This window comes from Arachis ipaensis, chromosome B5 (genome assembly GCF_059453495.1).
Source record: "Arachis ipaensis isolate K30076 ecotype BB chromosome B5, ASM5945349v1, whole genome shotgun sequence".
In the NCBI taxonomy this organism is placed as follows: Eukaryota; Viridiplantae; Streptophyta; class Magnoliopsida; order Fabales; family Fabaceae; genus Arachis; species Arachis ipaensis.
Genome location: NC_142440.1, coordinates 2,644,478 through 2,666,924, shown reverse-complemented (window position 1 = coordinate 2,666,924; position 22,447 = coordinate 2,644,478). Strand labels below are relative to the sequence as shown.

Below are 22,447 nucleotides of genomic sequence, written 5' to 3'. Positions count from 1 at the left end.
GAGAGAGAATATGAAGAGAGTAATGACCATTAGTGGGCGGTTAATGACCATTATGGGTGGTTATTACCCAAAAAAAATGATTTCCCTTTTATCTTTTGAAATCTAAAATTGAAAAGTTGTTGCCTTAAATCAAGGGATTAGATGGAGAGAAGGATTTTGATTTGACAATAACCACTTCCAAAAAGATTTGATGACACAAGAAGGAGATTCTTATTTGTAGAGAGATAACTGCCATAACTGTTAAGGTGGGGTCAAGAGGTTTTGGTGGGGCCCATAAAATTTGAACTTCAGCGTTGCCTCCCCCTTGATCATAGCTCCTCCAACAAGCTTGCATTTTTATCTCGTCCAAACCTACGAGACAAAACTGGACAGTGTTAAAAAATTCACATATTTTCAATGAAGCTTAAATCAAACATTCCCAAACTTTTTCTTAAGCTACAGAATCTGTCTTCACAGAGGGATTTTGTAAAAATATCAGCAATTTGGTCTTCAGATTTTACAAATTGAATATCAATAGTACCCTTTTGCACATATTCCCTAATAAAATGGTATTTTATCTCAATGTGCTTTGTTCTTGAGTGCAGAACAGGATTTTTTGAAATGTTTATAGCACTCATATTATCACAAAATAAAGATATATTATTGATTTTTAATTTGTAATCTTCCAATTGCGTTTTTAACCAAATTAATTGAGTGCAACATGCAGATGCGGAAATGTATTCTGCTTCAGCGGTGGATAAAGCCACTGTGGCTTGTTTCTTGCTTGACCACATGTTGAGTGAGCTTCCAAGGAAGCAACACATGCCGGACGTGCTTCTTCTATCCACTCTATCTCCCGCATAATCTGCATCACAAAACCCTACTGCACAAAAATCATCAGATTTAGGATACCATAGCCCATAATCACAAGTTCCCTTAATGTATCTAATGATGCGTTTAATGGCCGTAAGGTGGGATTCTTTTGGGTGAGATTGGAACCTTGAACATACACCCACACTTTGGACAATGTCCGGTCTAGAGGAGGTAAGGTACATGAGTGAACCTATCATTCCCCTATACCTTGTTTCATCCACATCTTGACCATCATCATCCTTTTCAAGTTTTGTATTAGGATGCATAGGAGTACCCATTGATTTGAAATTTTCTAGGCCAAACTTTTTAATAAGTTCTTTTGCATATTTTCCTTGGTAAATAAAAGTACCACTAGGAGTTTGTTTAATTTGGAGGCCAAGAAAGAATGTAAGCTCTCCCATTAAGCTCATCTCAAACTCACTAGTCATGAGTTTTCCAAACTCTTCACACAAGGAAATGTTGGCCGATCCAAATACAATGTCATCAACATAAAATTGAACAAGGAGTATGTCATCATTAGATGCTTTAATAAATAAAGTAGTGTCGGTGGTACCCCTTTGAAATTGATTTTCCAACAAGAAGGCGCTAAGCCTTTCATACCAAGCTCTTGGAGCTTGTCTAAGACCATAAAGAGCCTTAGTTAATTTGAAAACATGATTTGGAAATTCTTTATGTTCGAAACCGGGGGGTTGTGCCACATACACTTCTCTATCAATAAAGCCATTAAGGAAAGCACATTTAACATCCATTTGAAACATTTTGAAACCTTTATGGGCGGCATAGGCAAGAAGCAATCTAATTGCTTCCATTCTAGCTACCGGAGCAAAAGACTCATCAAAATCTATACCCTCTTCTTGATCATAACCTTGGGCCACTAATCTAGCCTTGTTACGAACAACTTGTCCATCCTCACCAAGTTTATTTTTAAATACCCACTTAGTACCTGTTACCTTCTTACCATCCGGATGAGGTACTAATGTCCAAACCTCATTCTTGTCAAATTGAGCTAGCTCCTCTTGCATGGCCTTGACCCATGATGGATCTTCAAGAGCTTGTTTGACATTGTTGGGCTCCATTTGTGACAAGAAAGCAAAGTTGCTAGGTTCGGTTTGCCTTTTGGTGGAGGATCTTGTTGTTACACCATGAGAGGGATCACCAATGATGAAGTCATGAGGATAACCCCTCATAGACTTCCATTCTCTAGGCTTTCGAATAGGTGTAGAGCTTTGATGAACTTCTGGTGGTCTCACTGTTTCAGTTGCTCGTGCCTGATCAGAAGACAAAATGGAAGTGTTTCCTCCAATCTGACGAGATAAAATTGGGCTGACAGATTCTTCATTTTGCACAGATTTGGTATTTTCTTTATTTGTTCCAGCCTCTTCACTATCTGAATCAATATCCTTCACAATACTGGGAATTAAGTTAGAATCACAAAAAGTAACATGTATGGATTCCTCTATGGTTCTATGCTCTTTGAGATAAACTCTATAGGCCTTGCTTGTGGTGGAATATCCAACAAACATTCCTTCATAGGATTTTGGATCAAACTTTCCAAGATTTTCTTTATTATTAAGCACAAAACATTTGCATCCAAAAACATGAAAGTACTTAAGATTTGGAGGGGTTCCTTTCCATAGCTCATAAGGGGTTTTCTTTAACCCTTTTCTAATGATTGTTCTATTCAAAATATAACATGCTGTATTCACAGCTTCAGCCCACAAAAATTTAGGAATTTCATTCTCACATAGCATAGCCCTAGTCATCTCTTGAAGGCTTCTATTCCTTCTTTCAACCACCCCATTTTGTTGGGGATTCTAGGGCATGAAAAGTTATGAGAAATCCCTAAGTCATCACAGAATTTTCAAAATCTTGATTTTCAAATTCTCTTCCATGATCACTTCTCAAATGGGCAATTTTCAAATCCTTTTCATTTTGAATTTTCTTACAAAGTGTGGAAAAGGCATGAAAGGCATCATTCTTATGAGCAAGGAAAAGTATCCAACCAAATCTAGAGTAATCATCTACCACCACAAGACCATAGTGTTTGCCTCCTAAACTTTGAGTTCTAGTAGGACCAAAAAGATCAATATATAACATTTCCAATGGCCGTCTGGTTGAAATTCCATCTTTTGATTTAAAAGATGATTTTACTTGTTTGCCCAATTGACAAGCGTCACAAGTAAGATCCTTATCAAACTTGATGTTTGGAATTCCTCTAACCAAATTTCTTTTGACTTGCTTAGAAATTTGATACATGCTAGCATGTCCCAACTTTCTATGCCAAAGCCATTTTTCAGATTCAAAAGATGTAAAGCATGTTACATTTTGTTCCTTTAAATCCTCAAGAGTTAATCCATACACATTGTTGCATCTTTTAGCTTCAAGAAGAACATTCTCAGTTTTCTCACAAACAACTAAACAAACAAACTTTTTAAAGATAACTTCAAACCCCAAATCACATAGTTGACTAACACTAAGTAAATTATGTTTCAAGCCATGTACAAGGAGAACATCATTTATACAATATGAGAAATTTTTACCCACTTTCCCAACAGCCACAATTTTTCCTTTTGCATCATCACCGAAAGTGACAAGTCCTCCATCATATTCATCAAGCTTTATAAAGAAGGTTGTCTTTCCGGTCATATGCCTAGAGCATCTGCTATCCATATACCACATATTTTCATTCCTTTTGGATGCTAGGCACACCTACAAAAACAAGCTTAAGTAACCTTAGGTATCCAAATCTTTTTGGATCCTTTTACGTTAAACCATCTTCTATGTCCTAAGCCATTGTAATCAAAAACAATTTTATAAACCTTATCACCGACCATTCTTTCACCAAAAAAGCATTGAATGGGAAAGTGTCCATTTCGATTGCATAGTCTACAAAATCTTGGAGTTGCTGTTTTGTTAAAGTAGGTGGGATCTTGAAATCTTGTATCATTAGAAGATGAAGCAATATTTTTAAAGTGAGATTTTTCAGATTTATGGAACCCCAACCCAGCCTTATCATAAAGAGGTTTTTGACTAGCCAAGATGTGATTCAGATTTTCAGAACTTTGGGTGAACTTGGCTAAGTCTTTCTTAAGTCTTTTAACCTCTTTAAGCAACTCTTCATTTTGCTTAAAACAATCTACATATGCAAAAACAGAATGGTTACTTTCACAGCTTCTAACTTGGGCTCTTAACTGTTTATTCTCTTCAACAAGGTCACAAGCAGTTTCAGCCTCTCTTACTTTTTCTTTTAAAAAACCGTTTTCAGCCTTAAGAATGGTGATTTGTTGTTCAAGTTCTTGATTTTTCAGCAGAAAACATCTTATTTTTTCAGAAAGGTGGTCTATCATAAGATGAAGATCTTCAGTGTTAGGATTATGAAAGACTACCTGATCTATGTGATCTGCCATGAGACAAGGTTGTGACTTGGTTTTGGATTCCTCATCATCATCATCCGAGTCATTTTCCAAATCTTCCCATGAGGCCATCAGTCCCTTCTTATTTCCTCTTTTTGGCTTTTCTTCCTTTTTTAACTTGGGACAATCAGATTTGAAATGCCCCATTTCCTTGCAGTTGTAACAAGTAACTTTGCTAAGGTCTTTCTTCACTCTCCTTGAGCTGCTGCCTTTGCCTTTAAGCTTCATCATTTTCCTGAATTTTTTGGCAAACAATACAAATTCATGTTCAAAGGAGTTATCACTGGACTCTTCATCCAGAGGGTTAGTCATAGAAGAAAAAGCAATTCCTTTATTTTTTGAATCTTTTTTTAAATAGGTGTTTTCAAAAGCAAGAAGATTTCCTCTCAAATCATCAACTGTCATGGAATCTAAGCTACTGCTCTCAGAAATAATTAAAGCTTTTGTTTCCCACTCTTTTGTGAGACATCTCAACACTCTTCTCACTAGCACAGATTCAGAATGTGTAATTCCCAGAGCATCTAAGCCAACAATGATGGCATTGAACCGTTCGAACAGTTCATCAATGGACTCTCCTTCCTTCATTGCAAACATTTCATACTCTCTATTCAACATGTCTGTCCGAGTCTTCTTTACAATGGTGGTTCCTTCATGGGTGATTTGCAATTTGTCCCAGATTTCCTTTGCCGTTGTGCATCTTGATACCCGTCGGTACTCCTCGAAGCTGATAGCACAGTTGAGCAGATTAACTGCCTTGGCATTTAATTCTATCTTCTTTCTATCTTCCTCAGTCCATCTTGCTTCAGGTTTGAGAGAGACTACTCCTTCAGCACTTGTAACAGTTGGATATTGAGGTCCTTCCAAGATGATTTTCCAAAGTCTGTAATCTACTGCTTGTACAAATATCTTCATCCTCTCCTTCCAATAGGTATAATTTTTCCCATTGAAAAGAGGTGGTCTGTTGCTTGATTGACCTTCAGTCAGATTATAGGACACCACATTTGAGCCACTGTTTTCTGACATGAGGATCTTTACTCCAAGCTGCAAAGCTTGATCTCTTTGAGACCAAGCTCTGATACCAATTGATGGTTTCAGTGGCTAAGAGAAGGGGGGTTGAATCTTAGCCACCTTTTTTGTTGCTAACACTTGCTGAATTTAGAGGAGACTTTTCTGTTTTAGCTCGTCTCTGGACACGAGACTTTTTCTTTTATCTCGTCCCTAGTCACGAGACTTTTTGTTTTGTCTCGTCACTTTGCACGAGACATTTTTAGTTTTTGCTCCTGTGTAGTAGAAAACAGAAATGGAGTAGGAGAGAAGAAAGATTACACCCAGATATATCCTGGTTCAGCTGCTAAGTGCAGTGCAGCCTACATCCAGTCTCCATCACAACAATGATGGAATTTCACTATAATCAACCTGATTACAAACTGTAAAGTGCTAACCCAACTTACAAGGGGATTCCCACAGAATCATGAAACACAACATAGATGAACAAAGGAACTCTAAGACATCTATGGATTTTTCTTTTAATTTTGCACTCTCTGCCTTTTTCCGCTCTATGGCTTTTTCATACAAACCTCACTGTTTGCCTTTTTCCATGAGACTCAAGACATGACAAAATTAAACAGAAAAATACTAAACAGAATACATTGAAGGAGAAGAGAAAATTGTTAGCTCAGGTAGCTCTGAGAACACTGTGCCTTGCACTCTCAAATTTTCTCCTTGCTTCAAACAGTGGTTGTTCACCCTTATTATAGAAGAGGGAAGCCTCCACTTATTGAAGCCAACGACCGAACCAACTTCTTCCTCCTTCAACAAACAGAACCAGTTCGGCCATATAGAGAGAGAAGAGATAACCATGCAAAACCCAACATGCAATTACCTCTAGTCCTTTCTTGATCATCACCATTCATCAATCCGAGCTCTCCATCCTTGGCTTGCTCTCCAAGAAGGATTTCTGGCCCTTGATGTTTCATGATGATAATGACTTCATCTGTTTCAATCTCTGCCTCAACCATCACTTCGCCACTCTAGCTACTTCCTGTGGTGGTTGAGCAGAATCAAAGGCAAGCCATGCTTCAAGAATCTCCCTTGCTGGCCGAATCTTTACCTTCCATTTTTAAGCATGAAGAGCTCAAGATAACCTCACTAAATCTAACCACATTTAGTGAGTATCTTAGCCACAACTTATTTTTATTTTAGTATGTTTTCTTGCCATCATTAGCTTGATGGTCTTGATGCATGCAGCTTCTTCCTTTTATTGGTTGATGAGCATAGCGTCCATAGCTTCCTGGACAAGGACCGAAGAAAGAAGAAAGAGATAAGAGAGAATAAACAACTTAGAAGAAAAGCAATTTAATGTGATAAACCACTTTGTTGGTAAAAGTTGCTTTTACTTCCCTAGCTTAGAGTGGCGTGTAGCATTATGGCCATCAATCAATTCAGCTGAAACCTTTTCTCTCTCATAGTTCCCATGCATTAATTGACAATGTAATAGATTTTGAAATCCATCACATGGTGAAAAGCTTGGATCCGTTGGAAGCATTTTGCTTTCATTTTATCTTGGTTTCGGACCAAGTTTAAAAACATTCATCAACAATAAGATTTGGGCTTTGTAGCATTGAAATTAAAACTGGCCCAACTAGTTAACATTTGCTTTCCTGATGAATTTTGTTTCGAATCAAGCAGGAAACTTTCATCAAAATTAACCATGGACTTGGTTGTAACAACATTGAGCTTGGCTCTTTAATACAACAACTCAGCCATATAATAAAATATGTAGCAAGGCTGATTATTGGGCTTAAACCATAAACTCATTTTTCGGCCCAATAAAACCTGCACAACAAAATTAATTTAATTAACACATCAATCAAGATTAGCTTAATAATTTTGCTGTTAATAATGTTTGATCATCATCAATTTAGTTTAGAGTTTTCCAAACTCATCAATTGATTTCCTCAACAATTATACTAGATATACACTAAAATCAACCATTACGTATAATTCATCTTAAAATATAAAATATATATTAAAAATGAGTTAAATTATACATATATTTTAAAATTAATTTTAGTTTACAAATGGTACTATTTTCTATTTATGTTTGACAAAAAATTCTAATAATAATGGCTTGTTGTACAAGCATGAAATGAAAATCTCGATTTTTATTGGTTACTTAGTTAGTTATATCAGTTATTTTGTCCTTCTCACAATCTCATATACTACTTTCCCTCTATTTTATGTTTAGTTTTCGTTTCTCAATGGCGATCTACGCCATAACCCTAATCTCCCAAACATAACCGTTTTTAATTTCTCATTTGATCCTCCGATTATTCGATCTTTGACACCGCCGCTCTATGGCGACTGAATCTGCCGTGAAAGGACCTCCGTCGAATAGTCCCGGTGATTCGTACATAGGAAGCTTCATAAGCTTGCTTTCCAAGAGCGAGATTCGTTACGAGGGCGTTCTCTATTTCCTCAACGTTCATGATTCCACCATCGGCTTGAAGAACGGTACATTCATTCACCACCGCAAACGCTAAATTTTGGATGAGGAATGTTTGATAAAATGTCTGTTGAATCGAAGAAATATTGGTTAGCGATTAAGATGAAATTTGAGAATGCATCAATGGATAAGAACTTTGCAATGCTGTATTAGATTAATGTCATTAAGTGAGGAATTACACTGTTTGGATTCAGAAATTACTTGCATATATTTTTATTGATTGTATGACTCAAATGCTAAAAGCAAGTGATGGAGGAGAATGAAACATGACATGGATCAATCATGCAGTTTGAAACGGAGTAACTCTTGTTTGTTGTTATACAAGTATACAAGGATAAGGATTCTGCATTGGAAATAAATTGCAAACTTTAAAACCATGTTTCAATTAAATATGCATTAATTTAAACAAGCAATTGTATAATCGTTCTTGTTGGCGGGAAGTAATTAATTGTTTATTATGCACTTAATTGAAGTCTTATTCGAATTAGTAATTTGATACTAGATTTTCAACTGATTTGGTTTGTAACCTTAAGGTGACACTATGTAGCAAACTTATTCCTTGACCCATGTCCTTGAAAGTTGTACACTTGTAGCTTTTCATTGCTAGCGATTCTATCTAAAATGGAAACATCTGTGTTATGAGATTATAGTTAGATCCTATGGAACAGAGGGGAGAAGAAAAGATGGTCCACAAATTCCTCCAAGTGAGAAGGTTTATGAATACATTCTTTTTCGAGGAAATGACATTAAGGTAATTGAAATATTATTTAATTGATATGTGTTTTAGTACTAGCATGACAAATAAACATATGGATATTTTTGGTTTGATAATGTGAAGTATCAATCTTGAGTTGCTTAACTTTGAATAGATTGCTCACTTAGCATACATTTTTTCTTTTGATTCTTTTTTTTTAGAAAAAAAAATACTTTAATTGTGTTGTGTCAGAGGTGTGGTTGATGTGGCTAAAAGCTTTTTGGAGAAATTTTATCAACAAAGTTAGATGACTGTAGGTTTGGTCAAACCTTTCTTCTTTGTTTTTCCAAACCCATAAATTCCACCCTAACAGATAAAGCTTAGCTTCTAAATGAATGGAGCTTCAAGAGCTAAGGGATAGCAAAGAGATAAAATGGAAGTGTAGAATAACCTAGAATAAGACTAAATGGATCGTACTTAATGAAACAATCATATGAAAGTTCTTTGAAGTTTTTTAGTTATTTCGCCTCTAGTGAACCTAATTCTAGCGTGGATATATATATATATATATATATATATATATATATATACATGTATATATGAATCTCAACCAATAGTAGTGAATGAGCTATTTGGTCACAAGAACTTGTGGTGTATGCATGTCAAGTATGGTTATCTAAGTTGTGCATGTCCTTATGAATTTTACCATTTCAGAATTTGCAGATCAAGTCTCCCCCAACATCTGCCAAATCAGAAGAGCAGATACATAATGATCCAGCTATTATACAAGTAATACTGTTTCATGACAATAATTAAAAAATAAATAACAATTTCCATATTTTGACTTGTCAATGCATTTGGATTTGTTCTAATATTTTTTCTATTTACAGTCACAGCTAAACTCTACAGCAGCCTCATTTGGTGGGAGAAATTCGACAGAATCTATTCAAAGGCAGGATAGTGTTGATATGTTTAGTAAAGCTATCCCTATTGGGTTGCTGTCACCTCAATCTGCAACTCAGCTAAACCCTTCAGATCAGTCTGCTGCTACTCAAGTTGCTGGTCATCCATCCTTTTCCACATCAATGTATTTGAACGGACACAGTGGGATATCAAGCAATAACTCTAATTCTCTGCTATATCCTGCTCTTCTTCAATCACCGTCAATGGTAGCATCACCTTTACCTTACCAAAGTTGGATGCAAACTCCGGAAACTGAGGTTCCTAACAAAGTGGGATGGACACCTTTATCAGACTATGGTCTTCCTGTATCTTCTACTAATACTTCTCTTGTAAATCAAACTCGCTCTCCATCTCCTAACCCTTTACAAATTTCTGATTCACTTGATGTTAATTCCCTCTTACCTACTAAGGCACCCATGCCATATCCTACGCCCATGACTTTTGATGGATCAAACATACATTCATTTTCTTCACCTCTCCAAGAAATAAATTCTATTGATAACCAAATAGCTGAAAAAATTTGCCCTGACCCAAGGTCAATTTATCTTGGACATGCCTTTCATCATCCTTCTTCATTTGTAGGTTACAGTTCAGGTCCCTTGCCAATACCTCCATCTTTGTTAACTCCAGATCAATTTGCACATCCCAGAGAAAATGTATCTCCTTTAACACAGAATTTGACCCCTAATCAGAAAGATATGGGTTCTTTGATTCCAACATCTTCTAATTCCTCTGTATTGATGCCTTCTATAGTGTCTCAAGCACCACTACTGCCATTACCAACTTTAGTGCCAAAGGTTAGAAAACTTGTATTCTTCTCCTTACAGATATGATGCATAGTATTAGAGTCTTCTATTATTATTATTTTGCTGTTAAAAATTTATAAAACTTGTGATCAAATATCATGGATTGATTATATAATCGGTATAGCTACCCTTATATCCTTATAAAAATAAGGGTACCATAAAATCATTAAAGCATATTACAACTATAAATGGGTTAATATTCAAAGACTGAGTTTTTTTGTTGATTTTTTGCAGCCTCACTCAATAGCTTCCCAGTTCAACGAAGAGTTTGATTTTGAGGCCATGAATGAAAAATTCAATAAAGATGAAGTATGGGGTTCTCTTGGAAAGGCAACTATGAACATAGAAGGAGTGGATGACAATGCTTCTTCTATCAGTTCAGGTGACAAAGACAGTCAAGGGAAGACACCAAGTCCTAAGGTAAGTCTGTAATTTTTCCAGTTACATAATTTGCTAATCTTATTTAATAACAAAAACTTAAGTGTCGAAGCATCTGAATTATGTAATGTAAATCAAGTTATGCTTGAAGTTTGATTGCAGACTTTTTATTCTTGTTTTCTCATTGTAGTCTGCATACAAGAAAGATGACTTTTTTGACACAATTTCCTGCAACTCTGCGAGTAGTGGAAGGAATGGACAACACCGTTTATCTGAGAGAATAAAACTGGATACCGAGGTCTGTAAAGACATCAGAAACTGAAATTTTTTTAACCATGAAAGTATCCTTTAAACTGCATGGGATATTGATGTATTGCTGACCTTTGCTATTTGTAGACGTTTGGCAATTTCCAACACAGGCCTAATTTTGGCTATGGTGGTGGTCGCGGTATGAATTTCAGAGGCTCAAATAATTGGGGAAGAGGTTATGGTTATGGTAGGAGAGGACGTGGCCCAAACTTCCATCGTTTCTAGTGACAAGTGGTATCCATGTTTTCTCGTGTCTACCAGAGCTAAACTTCGTCTTTATGTGTGTGATGTTAACATAATTTTTTAATCTTCGACATTTGGTTACTTGATGTCAGTCTTGCAAAATCACCACCAGGTTCATGTTTTATTTTTTTTGGGGGTTCATGAACTGGTATTTGATATCTACTTTCAACTAACTACCTTCTATAATACATAGCAATCAGTAGCTGGAGAATTGAGAAACTATTCCATTGAGACATAGTTTTCTCTTTTCCCATTCTCTTTCTTTTCTAAAAGGAAAAGCTGTTCATTTTTTCAGTCTCAAATGTTTATTTCTTGAGGTGTTGTACATATCCTTAGCAGTGGATATAATTCATACTATAATAAAAGATTTATGCTAATAGTAGCTTGTAAATGCTATATATATTGCTTCTTTTTTATTTGAATACGAGAAGAAAAAAAATGGTGAAATTTTTATTAATCATGTTATTTATCTTATCTGAATTCTAAACTCATGTGGCTGCCTTGTTCATTGATACTGAAAATGTATTGTTTGAGCTTCAAAGATAATCTGCCATGGTCTTCTCGAATTTTTACTAAATCTGGTCCAAAAGTATATCACTATCATCTTAAATTTCAATTTGATATAGATGTCAAGTTATCCTCACTGTATATATGTGCCATTGAAATATATAATATTAGAAAAAATATTCAGTGTTATGTAAGGACATGAAGGTTGTCTAAATCTACTTTTTACTAACTTAAGCTGACTATTAAAGCCTCAAGTTTTAACTAAAAGATGTTATGACAAAACAAACACTAATACACTACACACTCAGAATGATTGAACAGCTCTCTTAAAAGTTATTACAATTTTCTTTTTCTCAACGTGTGTTATTTGAATAAAGATTTTCATTCTAGACCACTGGAGATACAGAAGCAGAGAAAAGTTTATATATATATATAATTTCATCAACGCCTTTTCCTTCTAAGAACTTCAAGAACAGATTGTGCTGTGCAATAAGCTATAGCCTGAACAGTGATCATTGGATTCACACCCAATGCTGTAGGGAACACACTTGAATCTGCCACATAAAGCCCTTCCATTTCCCATGTCTCCCCTGTTTGATTCACTGCCGATTCCTTTGGATTTGAACCCATCCGACAACTTCCCATCTGATGCGCAGAGCACAATGGCGTCGTAAGCCCAGTTAACGGCCTTGAACTCTCCTCCTTAACAAATTTATCAAAATCATGGTAGCTAGATTGCTTTACATTCAATTTTCTTCCATTGATGTGATGTGTTCCAATTTCTTCAGCTCCTGCTGCTGCCAGAATCCTTAGTATCTTTTCAACTCCCTTTTGTAAATTATGTTCATCTAAATCTTCCATATGATAACTTATTCGGGCTGGCGAATCCACTGTCCCTGATCCTTTATCCCTTGCTAGTGCAAAGATATGAGCAGTTCTTGAAAACTTTCGCATTCGATCTTTAATATCAGTCCCGGAAACCCATGGCATGACAATTGAGAACATACCAGGATGCAGTGAAGGTGTTTGGATCACGGCTCCATATCCAGATTTCTCAAACTCTGCAACAACCGGCGACATGGCTGTCATTATCCCTCCTTCAAAGCTTCTCTTCTCTGCCTCAGGCCACACCTCAGAACTGGGTTTATCCGGGAAGTATCCCCAAGCCATTGTCACTGGGTGAAGATGCAAATTTTTTCCTATGTTATCATTCTTCAAGCCACTTCTTTTTAGTAACTCTGGAGTACTAAGTGCTCCACATGCTACAATTGTCACCTTAGACTCCACCACACATATGTCCTTAGCTCCTCTGTACTCGAATTCAAACGCCACCCCGCTTGCAATTTTTCTATCTTTTCCTCTCTTTTTCTTGTGCAAGACTTTTATCGCCTCGCAGCCTGGAAGAATCGCTCCGTTGCCTGATTTAACCAAGTCCACAAGCCATGTTTCTGAGGTCCCTTTCTTCTTCCCATCCTTGCAACCCAAGCAACACCAACCGCAGTAGTGATCCGATGGCGAATTCCTAGGAATGTTGCTCACAGGATACCCCATTTCTTGACACCCTTTTCTCAACACAGCATTGTTGAATCCTTCATCTTCAATATCTGATTGAACTCCCATGCTTTCACAAACAACATCCATTGCTTCTTTATACAGATCACTCTCAAACAACTCCAAATGATGCTCATCACTCCACTCCTTGCATACATGATCAGGGGTCTTGATGCATGCTGACCTAATATAATATGATAAATACAGATACACATTTGAATTTGATATGAATAAACAAAAATATTTGTGTATGATAGATACTTACCAATTAATTGCAGAGCCTCCACCAACAGTAGAACCTGAAAGTATGAGCACACTCATATCATCAGTTGCAACCATACCACCATTGAGGTACATTTGATCCATGGTTGGACCTTCAAGAAGGGTAAGATTGTTCCTAGCAGAATATCCTCCTTTTTCCAACACCAAAACCTTGTAACCAGCTTTTGCAAGAACACCAGCTACAACACCACCACCAGAGCCAGAACCAACCACCACTGCATCACATTGGATAACCAATGAAGGGGAACACAATTTAGGAGCAACTTTAGGCTTCCGACGGATCACCGAAACCGCGAATCCATGTCTTCTTAGAGCATCTGCAGTGATGTCTCTTGGGTTGTTGAGATGGACTAATCCTTTGTAAAGTGGTCCTATGGCATTTTCAACATCATCATCATCATTTTCTTCTTCTCTTCCTCTTGATTTTCCTTGCAAGAAATGGTCTTTCAACTGTGATTTGAATTCTGGATCAGGTCCACAATACCCAATTGCCTTCCATGATGAATTGTCTTCTGATTCATCTACCTGGAAAAAAAAAATCATGTATGTGATGCTTGATTTAAGGTTCTCCAGCAACGAGGAAAATCATCATATATTCATTTAAAACTAATGTATTAATTTTGGTTAATTGCTGCATTATTAACTTAGCAATTAGCACATGATTTTTCATGCAACAAAAGAACATTACTTTGGGATAATGAGCCATAGTTCTTTTGATTTTATTGCTTATCTCTATTTTATTTTTATTTTTATTTTGTTGAAACATCTCTCGGTTTTTTTTTTTTTTTTTTTTTTTTTTTTTTTTTTGGTATTGTTGGTGAATTATCTCTATTTATTTTGGTTATGCTTTCTGTTGCATAATGAACTAGATTTTGTTTTTGGGATTAATGCACTATGAATTGCAATATGAACAATCTGCAAAATTTTGGGCCAAGCTTATGGTCTATTGGGCTTTCCATGTTTGTGAGAGATACTTGACCAAAAAAAATGTTTATGAGAGATTACAAAGTATGAAAACTTGTCAATACACACAACATAGCCCAATTCAGTGACCAAAAGACAAAATAATGGAGTTGGGAGAAAAAGGGAGACAAGTTGTGTTACAGTTACTTGACATATACGTAAAGGATTTGGATCATCTAAATTTTGAATTTCACATTTCTTATTATTTATTTTATAGGTAAAACCAAAAAAAAATATTCAATAATGAGATATCAAAAACTTTATTCTCTAAAGTAAAAATCCAAAATTTAGAAGATCCAAATTCATATGTAAATAATGTCGCTTTTTAATTTTGGAATTGCTATTTCACTGTTGTTTTCCGCCCATATTAAAATTTGGTAATTTTTTTTATATGGAGACTATAAATTTAAGGGTCAGATTTATAATTTATAATTTTTTTTAAATATACAAATATGAGAATCAGATTTACTTTTTACTATTTTAAATTTTTTTAAACATACTATGACTTTTAAATTTATATTTTAGTATTAATATATTTTTATATGCAAATTAGACTCTTTGATTTACTTTACGGTGAGAAAAAATTATTTCAATACAAATCAGACTCTCCGATTTATGCATTATAAAATCTGACACTCAAATTTCTTTACAAATTTTATTATTCCCCAAATCGAGGATCTGAATTATTATTTAAAATAAAAAATTAAATTAAAATTCATGTAAAAAAAATACTAATTAATCATTACACTAAATTATACACAATCTTTTTCTATTTCTAAAGAAATATAGCTAAATAAGGTATAAGTTAATGGGATATCACATTTTATATACGAATAATGTTATAGGGTTAACTTTTCTCGGCCAATATCAACCAATGTTTTAAAAAGAAAATTTTATTTTAAATTTTTAGATCCTAAATATAAATTCTTAATTTTAAATTCCAAATTTTAAATTTTCTAAAAAGAATAAAAAATTTTAAAACAAAAAAATTTGACTAATATTGACTAAATACAAATTTGTTTTTTATAATTTTTTTTATACATATATGTAATATTTAAAAAAAAGACGGATTTAACAATTTCAGTTAATATCTTGTGAATTCAAATTAAACTGCTTGACCCAAGATGTGAAAATTAAAAAGCTCATCACATTAAAGTGAAAAGGAAATGTTAACTTCAGGTAATGCTCAGGTCCCAAAAATAAAAATAAAAAATAAAAAATAAAAAAACTTCAGGTAATGCTACTTGCACAATTCTTTTATTTATAGAACACATGCATATATTACTGTACTATGAAGTTTAACAAAGTAAGCAAAATAAGGTACAACCACATAAATTGGATCCAGAGCTCAACCATCAACTGTATCCAGTTATAAACGTTATTTATTGTGAAAGCGACACTAGTCCTTTTCTATCTTCTGGAGTATTGGCCAGTAGTCCTTTTAACTTATGGCAAAATAGAAAAAATGCATAGTTGATGGTCATCTTGTCCCAACCTATATAAGCTAAGATTCTAGATAGATTGAGTTGAATAAAATTAACTTCAAATTTTATGAGATTCAAGCTCATCTTTCAAGAATTTCTATCTATGTCATCAACATTCTTTTGATTTTAATTTTTAACAAAACATTTTACATTTTTTTTTTTGCCTCCCTAAAGCCATTCATTCAGATTAGAGTGGTACATAACAAATAAATAAGGATGGTACTACATCATGTGGGCATTTAAGGGCATGGGACCTATTGAAATGAAAAATAAAAAAGTTATGAATAGTCATAATATATTTCATACGTGTATTATTTAATTTATTTTTAATGTATATTTTATATTTTAGTATGTATTTTAGGAAGAATTTTAAATGTATTGAAAATATCGGTATTTCAGTTATTTTAACCGTTGATCTGAATTATAAAAAATATATATAATATATATTAATTAAAATCAACGGTTAAAATAACTGGAATACCGATATTTTCTATACACTTAAAATTTTTTCTGTATTTTATACGAATAATTAATTTAATAATTATTTTATATGTTATGATTTGACTTACTTTCAAAGATGCTGCTAGCTATGTATGTATGTAGCCTATATTATTTGCCATGTTACACTTCTACCTATATATCCCTAATAAAATGACCCTACAACAACTTACCTTAAATACCGTCTACAATTGCCATGTCATCTTGAGCTGTATCATTGTAAAATATTTATGTTTCAATTTATACATTTAGACAGTGCTATGATCTCAGTCTACTCTATAGCATGTACATAATCATAATTAAATAATCTACCAAAATTGATTAACATGATTTTGCTTATTATATGTTATAATATGTTTGATTTTAGCTAGCAATAGATTTGTAATCTTTTTCAAAAGGTATAAATTTTTTAAAATATTATGTGTATATAAAAAATTAATTATCATATATTTATGTAAATATATATATTGTTTAATTTATTTTTTTAATATATTTTAATTTTTATATTTTAATATATATTTTATACGAATAATTAATTTAATAATTCTATAGTTGTTGAATTTTTGAAATCTGCCAACGATTTTCTTAGAAATTAAAAGAGCAATAAATTAAATAATAAATGCTTCGACAAAAAGAATAAAAATAAAAATCTGATTGAAAAATAAATATAGCATATGATTATATATGTCTTAAAAATAGACCAAACAAAGAATTTAATTAATATATGTGATTTCTAAGAATCATATATATTTTTTTCTTATTATTGTGTAATAAATATTCTTGTGATGTACTACAGAAGACAATAAATGTTTGTCTACCATAACTTAGATTTTACAAGCAAAAAAATCATACATCTACTCTTACCAATTTTTGTGCTAGGATTCTTTAGGTATCAGTAACACACATATTTCAATGTGTACGAACATGAACTCCTCATTAATTTACGCTGGCAAGTAGACCTACCTTGGCTTTGAATATAGGATCTATGAGAATGTACCAATTCAAAGCGAAATATTTTCAATCTATAGGAAAATTTTCAAATCTACTGGTATATCGGTGTTTCAGTAATTTTTAACGGTTGATCTTAATTATATATATTATATATATTTTTTATAATTAAAATCAACGATTAAAAATTATTGAAACACTGGTATACCAGTACACTTGAAAATTTTTTCAATCTATAATGTTTTGGAATGTTTTTATAGGTTAATTTTTTTTATATGAAAAAAATATTAGTAATTTTATTAAAAATAGAATTATTTTGTGTAATTACATGTGAGTGAATTTTATAGACATGTGGAGAGCGTGTTGCCCACGTGACAATATTCTAACCAACACGCGAGGACGTGTTGAATAATTTTTATAATACTGTAATACACTTCAAATGTCAATATTCAAATAAAATATTATTTTCATTTTCATATTAAAAATAATTTTCGATTTTTATACATAAGAATGTAAAAACTCTATTTCGGACCAATTAAATAAAGGTGAAATATTGTTTTACTTTGTAAAAAAAAAAAAAAAAGAACTGAAGAAGAAAAGGTTGGTGTAGTAGTGTTTCTAGTATTTGAAGTAGTGATTAGGTGAAAAATAATGTAAGTGTATGTCACGTCCAATTTGATGCATGTTGTAAATAAATATACTCTATGCTTTAATTTGATGTAGCACCAAAGTCTCATACATATATAGGAAAGGAAAATGGATAGAAAGAAACACCTAACAACTAACATCACCATGCATTATTCACCAACCCTTGCCAACTACAATCATATCACATAGTTAATAATATTCTTTTTTTTTTTTTATAATGTCAACATACACAAATATTGTATGTTAATGATAAACTATTTTAAGTTAATTAAATCTTCACCACGTATACACAAAATATCAAGGAAATTATTAAACTAGAAAAGTGACAAAACTAATAAAGCAGGTGCCATCTATATGTAACTTGTTTGTATTATACACACACCTTGCATAACAGTGACAAATCTTCATACGAATTAAATTGAGATGCTGATATATATATAAAGTGATACACATGGATTTTCTCCTATCATATCATACACATATACAAAATAATTATTGGTCTTTTATACACATATTATTATATTACTATAATTATCATCATTAAATTTTTGTATGCTTACAAAATATATAGTTGTGCATCATCAATAATTAAAGACATGCTAAATAACCAGTAGCAAGTTATTACTACTATTGAACATCAAGCCTCATATGAAAATTCATTAACAAATATGCTATTAAAAATTTTAGAATTAGGAGTTAATTTTTTATGTTAAATTTTAAATTTTAAATTCTAAATCTCTAAAAAATAAAGTTCAAAATCTAATTTACAATAAAGAAAAATTATTAATTAATGTTGGTTATTACTAATTAAAAATGGTTTAATTACTCTGTTGGTCTCTATAGTTTCGTAAAATTTTCAATTAGGTCCCTATACTTTTTTTCTTTTTAATTGAGTCCCTGCACTAAATTTTTTTTTCAATTAAGTCATTCTTAGTAGTAATCGGCTTAATTTTATAGGGACCCAACTAAAAAAAAAGAATTGGTATAGGGACCTAAATAAAAGGAAAAATTGGTGCAAGGACTTAATTAAAAGGAAAAAAATTATAGGGACCTAATTGAAAATTTCACGAAACTATAGGGACCAACAGAGTAATTAAACTATTTTTAATTAGTAATAACCAACATTAATTAATAATTTTTCTTTATTGTAAATTAGATTTTGAACTTTGTTTTTTAGAGGTTTAGGATTTAATTAAAAGGAAAAAAATTATAGGGACCTAATTGAAAATTTCGCGAAACTATAGGACCAACAGAGTAATTAAACCTATTCCTTGGGCTTATTATTCAAAATTGTATTAAATAATAAATTAATTAAATTAGTTTACCTGAGTAAAGAAGACATGTAGAGTAAGAAGCTTGATGGTTCTGAAAAACATCCTAAGATGGCGAAAATAACTAAGAGACCAAGATTGAAGAATCTTTTGGCGTTTATGAAGAGGGAGGTCAGGGAAGCTTTGGATAAAAGGAAACTTGTTTGAGAGACATGGCATCCCACATAATATTAATGTTCCAATCCATGTAGACAGCATCCATAACCCTATCTTCAATAACCTTGTTAATGGATGTTTCAATCTCTCACTTATCACTCCCCCAACCTGCACATATATCCATATAATTAATAATAAACTCACAACTAAACAAATCTTTGAGTTATTTTAAAATTTCAATAACTTTATAACTCATTTTTTTAAAAAAAAATTTCTTCGAATTACTATCTTATAACATATTTTTAGCGACGGTAATGTTAGATATATAATTATTTAAATATGTTTTTTCACTTTTCAATTTAAAATTTATTAGGAAACATTTTAAGTATATCGGGGAGTATCGATGCACCAGTTGTTTTAACCATTGATTTTAATTAATATATATGATATATTTTTTTATAATTCAGATTAACGATTAAAATAACTGGAGCACCGGTACTTCTGGTGCACTTGAAATGTTTCCTAAAATTTACATGCATAAAGAAAAAAAAGGTTAAAAATACATTTTAAAAAGCCTCTCCATGACTCCATCATTCAAATTAGGGTTGAGAAACAAATTAAATATAAAAATGGGAAATCAAAACAAGAATAATAAAATTGAAGGCATACATGTTGAGGTGTTCCAGCCATGGAAGCTGAAGTTTTGTAGAAGTTAGAAAGAGATTCATCAGAGAAGCCATGAAGATTATTGTGATTGATAGAAGGCAAGATGGTGTCACATAAGGCAATGAGAGTTTTCATTTGCCTTTGGTTGAGTGTGTTTTTGAGAGGCTTTTGTTTTTCTCTCATCTCTCCACCACCACCTTCTAGAAGGAGCCTTTGTGTGTCAATGCTACCAAGCTCAATCACACTATGATCTTTTGATCCCAAACCCAATCTAAAGCTACCACCCTTTCTACTACTACTATTGTTTTTGCTACTAATAATATTCTTGCTTTCCTCCATGCTTTTTGATATATATTTTATGTGTTTCTAATAAAGTATCAAACTTTTAGTTATGCCATGTATTGTTGTGTCAAACCCTTGGAGTTTATATAATACCCCTTTGTGGGATTGGATAATAATATCCAATTATATTGCTTAGTTAGCTTAGCTTAAAGGGAAATAGATCCTCTTCAGTGAAAAAAATATTTGAGAGAATAAAGTATGATCTCTCACCTTTAATTTTATAAGTGTGACTAAAATTAAATAAGAGAAAAAAAATAATAAAAGATTAGATTCAACACTTAACATCATCCAGTTTTTTTTCACTGGAGAGGATCTACTCCCAACTTCAAGTGATAAAAATAAAAAGGAGACAATAAATTAAAAGGGTAAATAATGGTAATTAATTAATACATTGCTGTTTTTATTGTTAATTTTTTTTAACATAATATTCAGTTATTTAGTATCTTATAGATAAAATTTTAAATGATATATTTTTATTTATGTGTTTGAATGCCTATATAAATGAATTTCACAAAATCATTAATTAAAAATACTTTTTATTAATATATAAAAAATAATTTATATACGCTAGCTAGCTGTAGAAATCTAACCATGTATGTATTATATATATTATGTCATTATTGTAATAGTTGTATAAATATAAACTATTATAAAATTGTATATAAGACACATCCTTAATTAAGTTTTTATTAGAAGGTAATATATATTTATATCAATAATATTTGAGAAACAATAAAAAATCAATTTAAATAATTAAAAATTTTTATTTAATATTTATTAATTGTCATTAGAATAATTATATAATTTTAAATATAATAAATATATAATTATGAATATTTATATATACAAATATATAAGAAAGGCGGGTTAAAAAAATTAAGAACCATACAAATATATATATATATATATAATATTAAAGAACCGAACCCTAACAAACACGTGTGAAATACGTTGGATTTTTAAAATATATATATATATATACCGTCGAAGAAGATTTTTGAGGATTTCATTAAGTGGAAAACGTTTTGAAGATAACGAACCAAAATAATAAACAGATAAATTATAAAAGTTCAAAATAGCATTAACGAAGAAATTAAAGAACGAAAAAGAAAAGAGAAAAAAAAAAGTTACGAAATAAATGCAACGAAAAACGGTACATATTAACTCTCATCGATCACCTGCCACCATTTAATTTCTTGTTACTCGATTTGATTGGTAATGCCTTAAACAAGTAGTAAAACACAATCCTGAATCATTAGCATATAAAAAGTAAAAACTAAAATAAATGAATCATTTTGTTGGTGTAGCTTTGCCGAATAAAACAAATGTCCGAGGCGAATTTTATTCTTGGCTATGGATAAATTGAATAAGATAAGGTTCTTTACCCTTTCATTTTTTTCCCCCTCCCTCTGATGCCATTCATTAAGGGTTTCTGGGTTTGGTAACTTCTATATTATAAACTAATATTTATATCATTATTATTTTGATATATTAATAGTATAAAATATTTTATATATTTTTTTAATTATATTTATTTTTTTGAATAATTATTTATGCAGTTAAAATAAAATATAATTATTTTTATTGATATGATATTATATAATTAAATAAATATAAAAAATTATTTTATATTATATATTAAAATTAAATTTTATTTATTTATTTATTTATTAAATTTTTTTAAATTTATAAATTTATATCAAATTTTAATATTTATGCAAAATAAAATATCTCATGTATTAAAAATTTAAATTCCTTATGACATCTTGATATATAGTAATTTTATCATTTTTATTACGAATTAATGATTGGTCTTATCCGCCTGTAGTAATGGTTGTTTTAAAGCGGTTCAATTTTTATAAATGAGGAGTGTAACTTTTGTGTTTTGTAACCATTATTTGGTCATTAATAATATTTTTAATGGTGTGATATTAAATTCAATTGTGTAGAATCATTCAATTTTTTTTT

The 22,447-nt window shown here is 31.9% G+C and overlaps 2 protein-coding genes across 2 annotated transcripts; one reads left to right on the top strand and one right to left on the bottom strand.

Annotated features, from left to right (window-relative positions):
* Positions 1-7,514: 7,514 nt before the first annotated feature.
* Positions 7,515-11,559, top strand: LOC107642451 (protein decapping 5-like). The gene is made up of 7 exons (XM_016345811.3): positions 7,515-7,778; positions 8,421-8,521; positions 9,179-9,253; positions 9,355-10,224; positions 10,468-10,653; positions 10,802-10,909; positions 11,008-11,559. The coding sequence occupies exons 1-7, from the start codon at positions 7,622-7,624 to the stop codon at positions 11,143-11,145; spliced, it is 1,635 nt and encodes a 544-aa protein (XP_016201297.1). The 5' UTR covers positions 7,515-7,621; the 3' UTR covers positions 11,146-11,559.
* Positions 11,560-11,996: 437 nt separating this feature from the next.
* Positions 11,997-20,540, bottom strand: LOC107642450 (long-chain-alcohol oxidase FAO4A). The gene is made up of 4 exons (XM_016345810.3): positions 20,141-20,540; positions 19,370-19,639; positions 13,487-14,028; positions 11,997-13,405 (listed from the first exon to the last, which is right to left on the bottom strand). The coding sequence occupies exons 1-4, from the start codon at positions 20,474-20,476 to the stop codon at positions 12,112-12,114; spliced, it is 2,442 nt and encodes an 813-aa protein (XP_016201296.1). The 5' UTR covers positions 20,477-20,540; the 3' UTR covers positions 11,997-12,111.
* Positions 20,541-22,447: the final 1,907 nt, after the last annotated feature.

Excerpts from the sequence above, each read along its gene's own strand:
- LOC107642451 (XM_016345811.3), top strand. The coding sequence starts at position 7,622 with ATGGCGACTGAATCTGCCGTGAAAGGACCTCCGTCGAATAGTCCCGGT. Across the intron at positions 7,779-8,420 it reads CACCATCGGCTTGAAGAACG|TTAGATCCTATGGAACAGAG; the intron begins GTACATTCATTC and ends ATGAGATTATAG. Across the intron at positions 9,254-9,354 it reads ATGATCCAGCTATTATACAA|TCACAGCTAAACTCTACAGC; the intron begins GTAATACTGTTT and ends TTCTATTTACAG.
- LOC107642450 (XM_016345810.3), bottom strand. The coding sequence starts at position 20,476 with ATGGAGGAAAGCAAGAATATTATTAGTAGCAAAAACAATAGTAGTAGT. Across the intron at positions 19,640-20,140 it reads TGGCTGGAACACCTCAACAT|GTTGGGGGAGTGATAAGTGA; the intron begins GTATGCCTTCAA and ends ATATATGTGCAG. Across the intron at positions 14,029-19,369 it reads TACATGTCTTCTTTACTCAG|GTAGATGAATCAGAAGACAA; the intron begins GTAAACTAATTT and ends TTTTTTTTCCAG.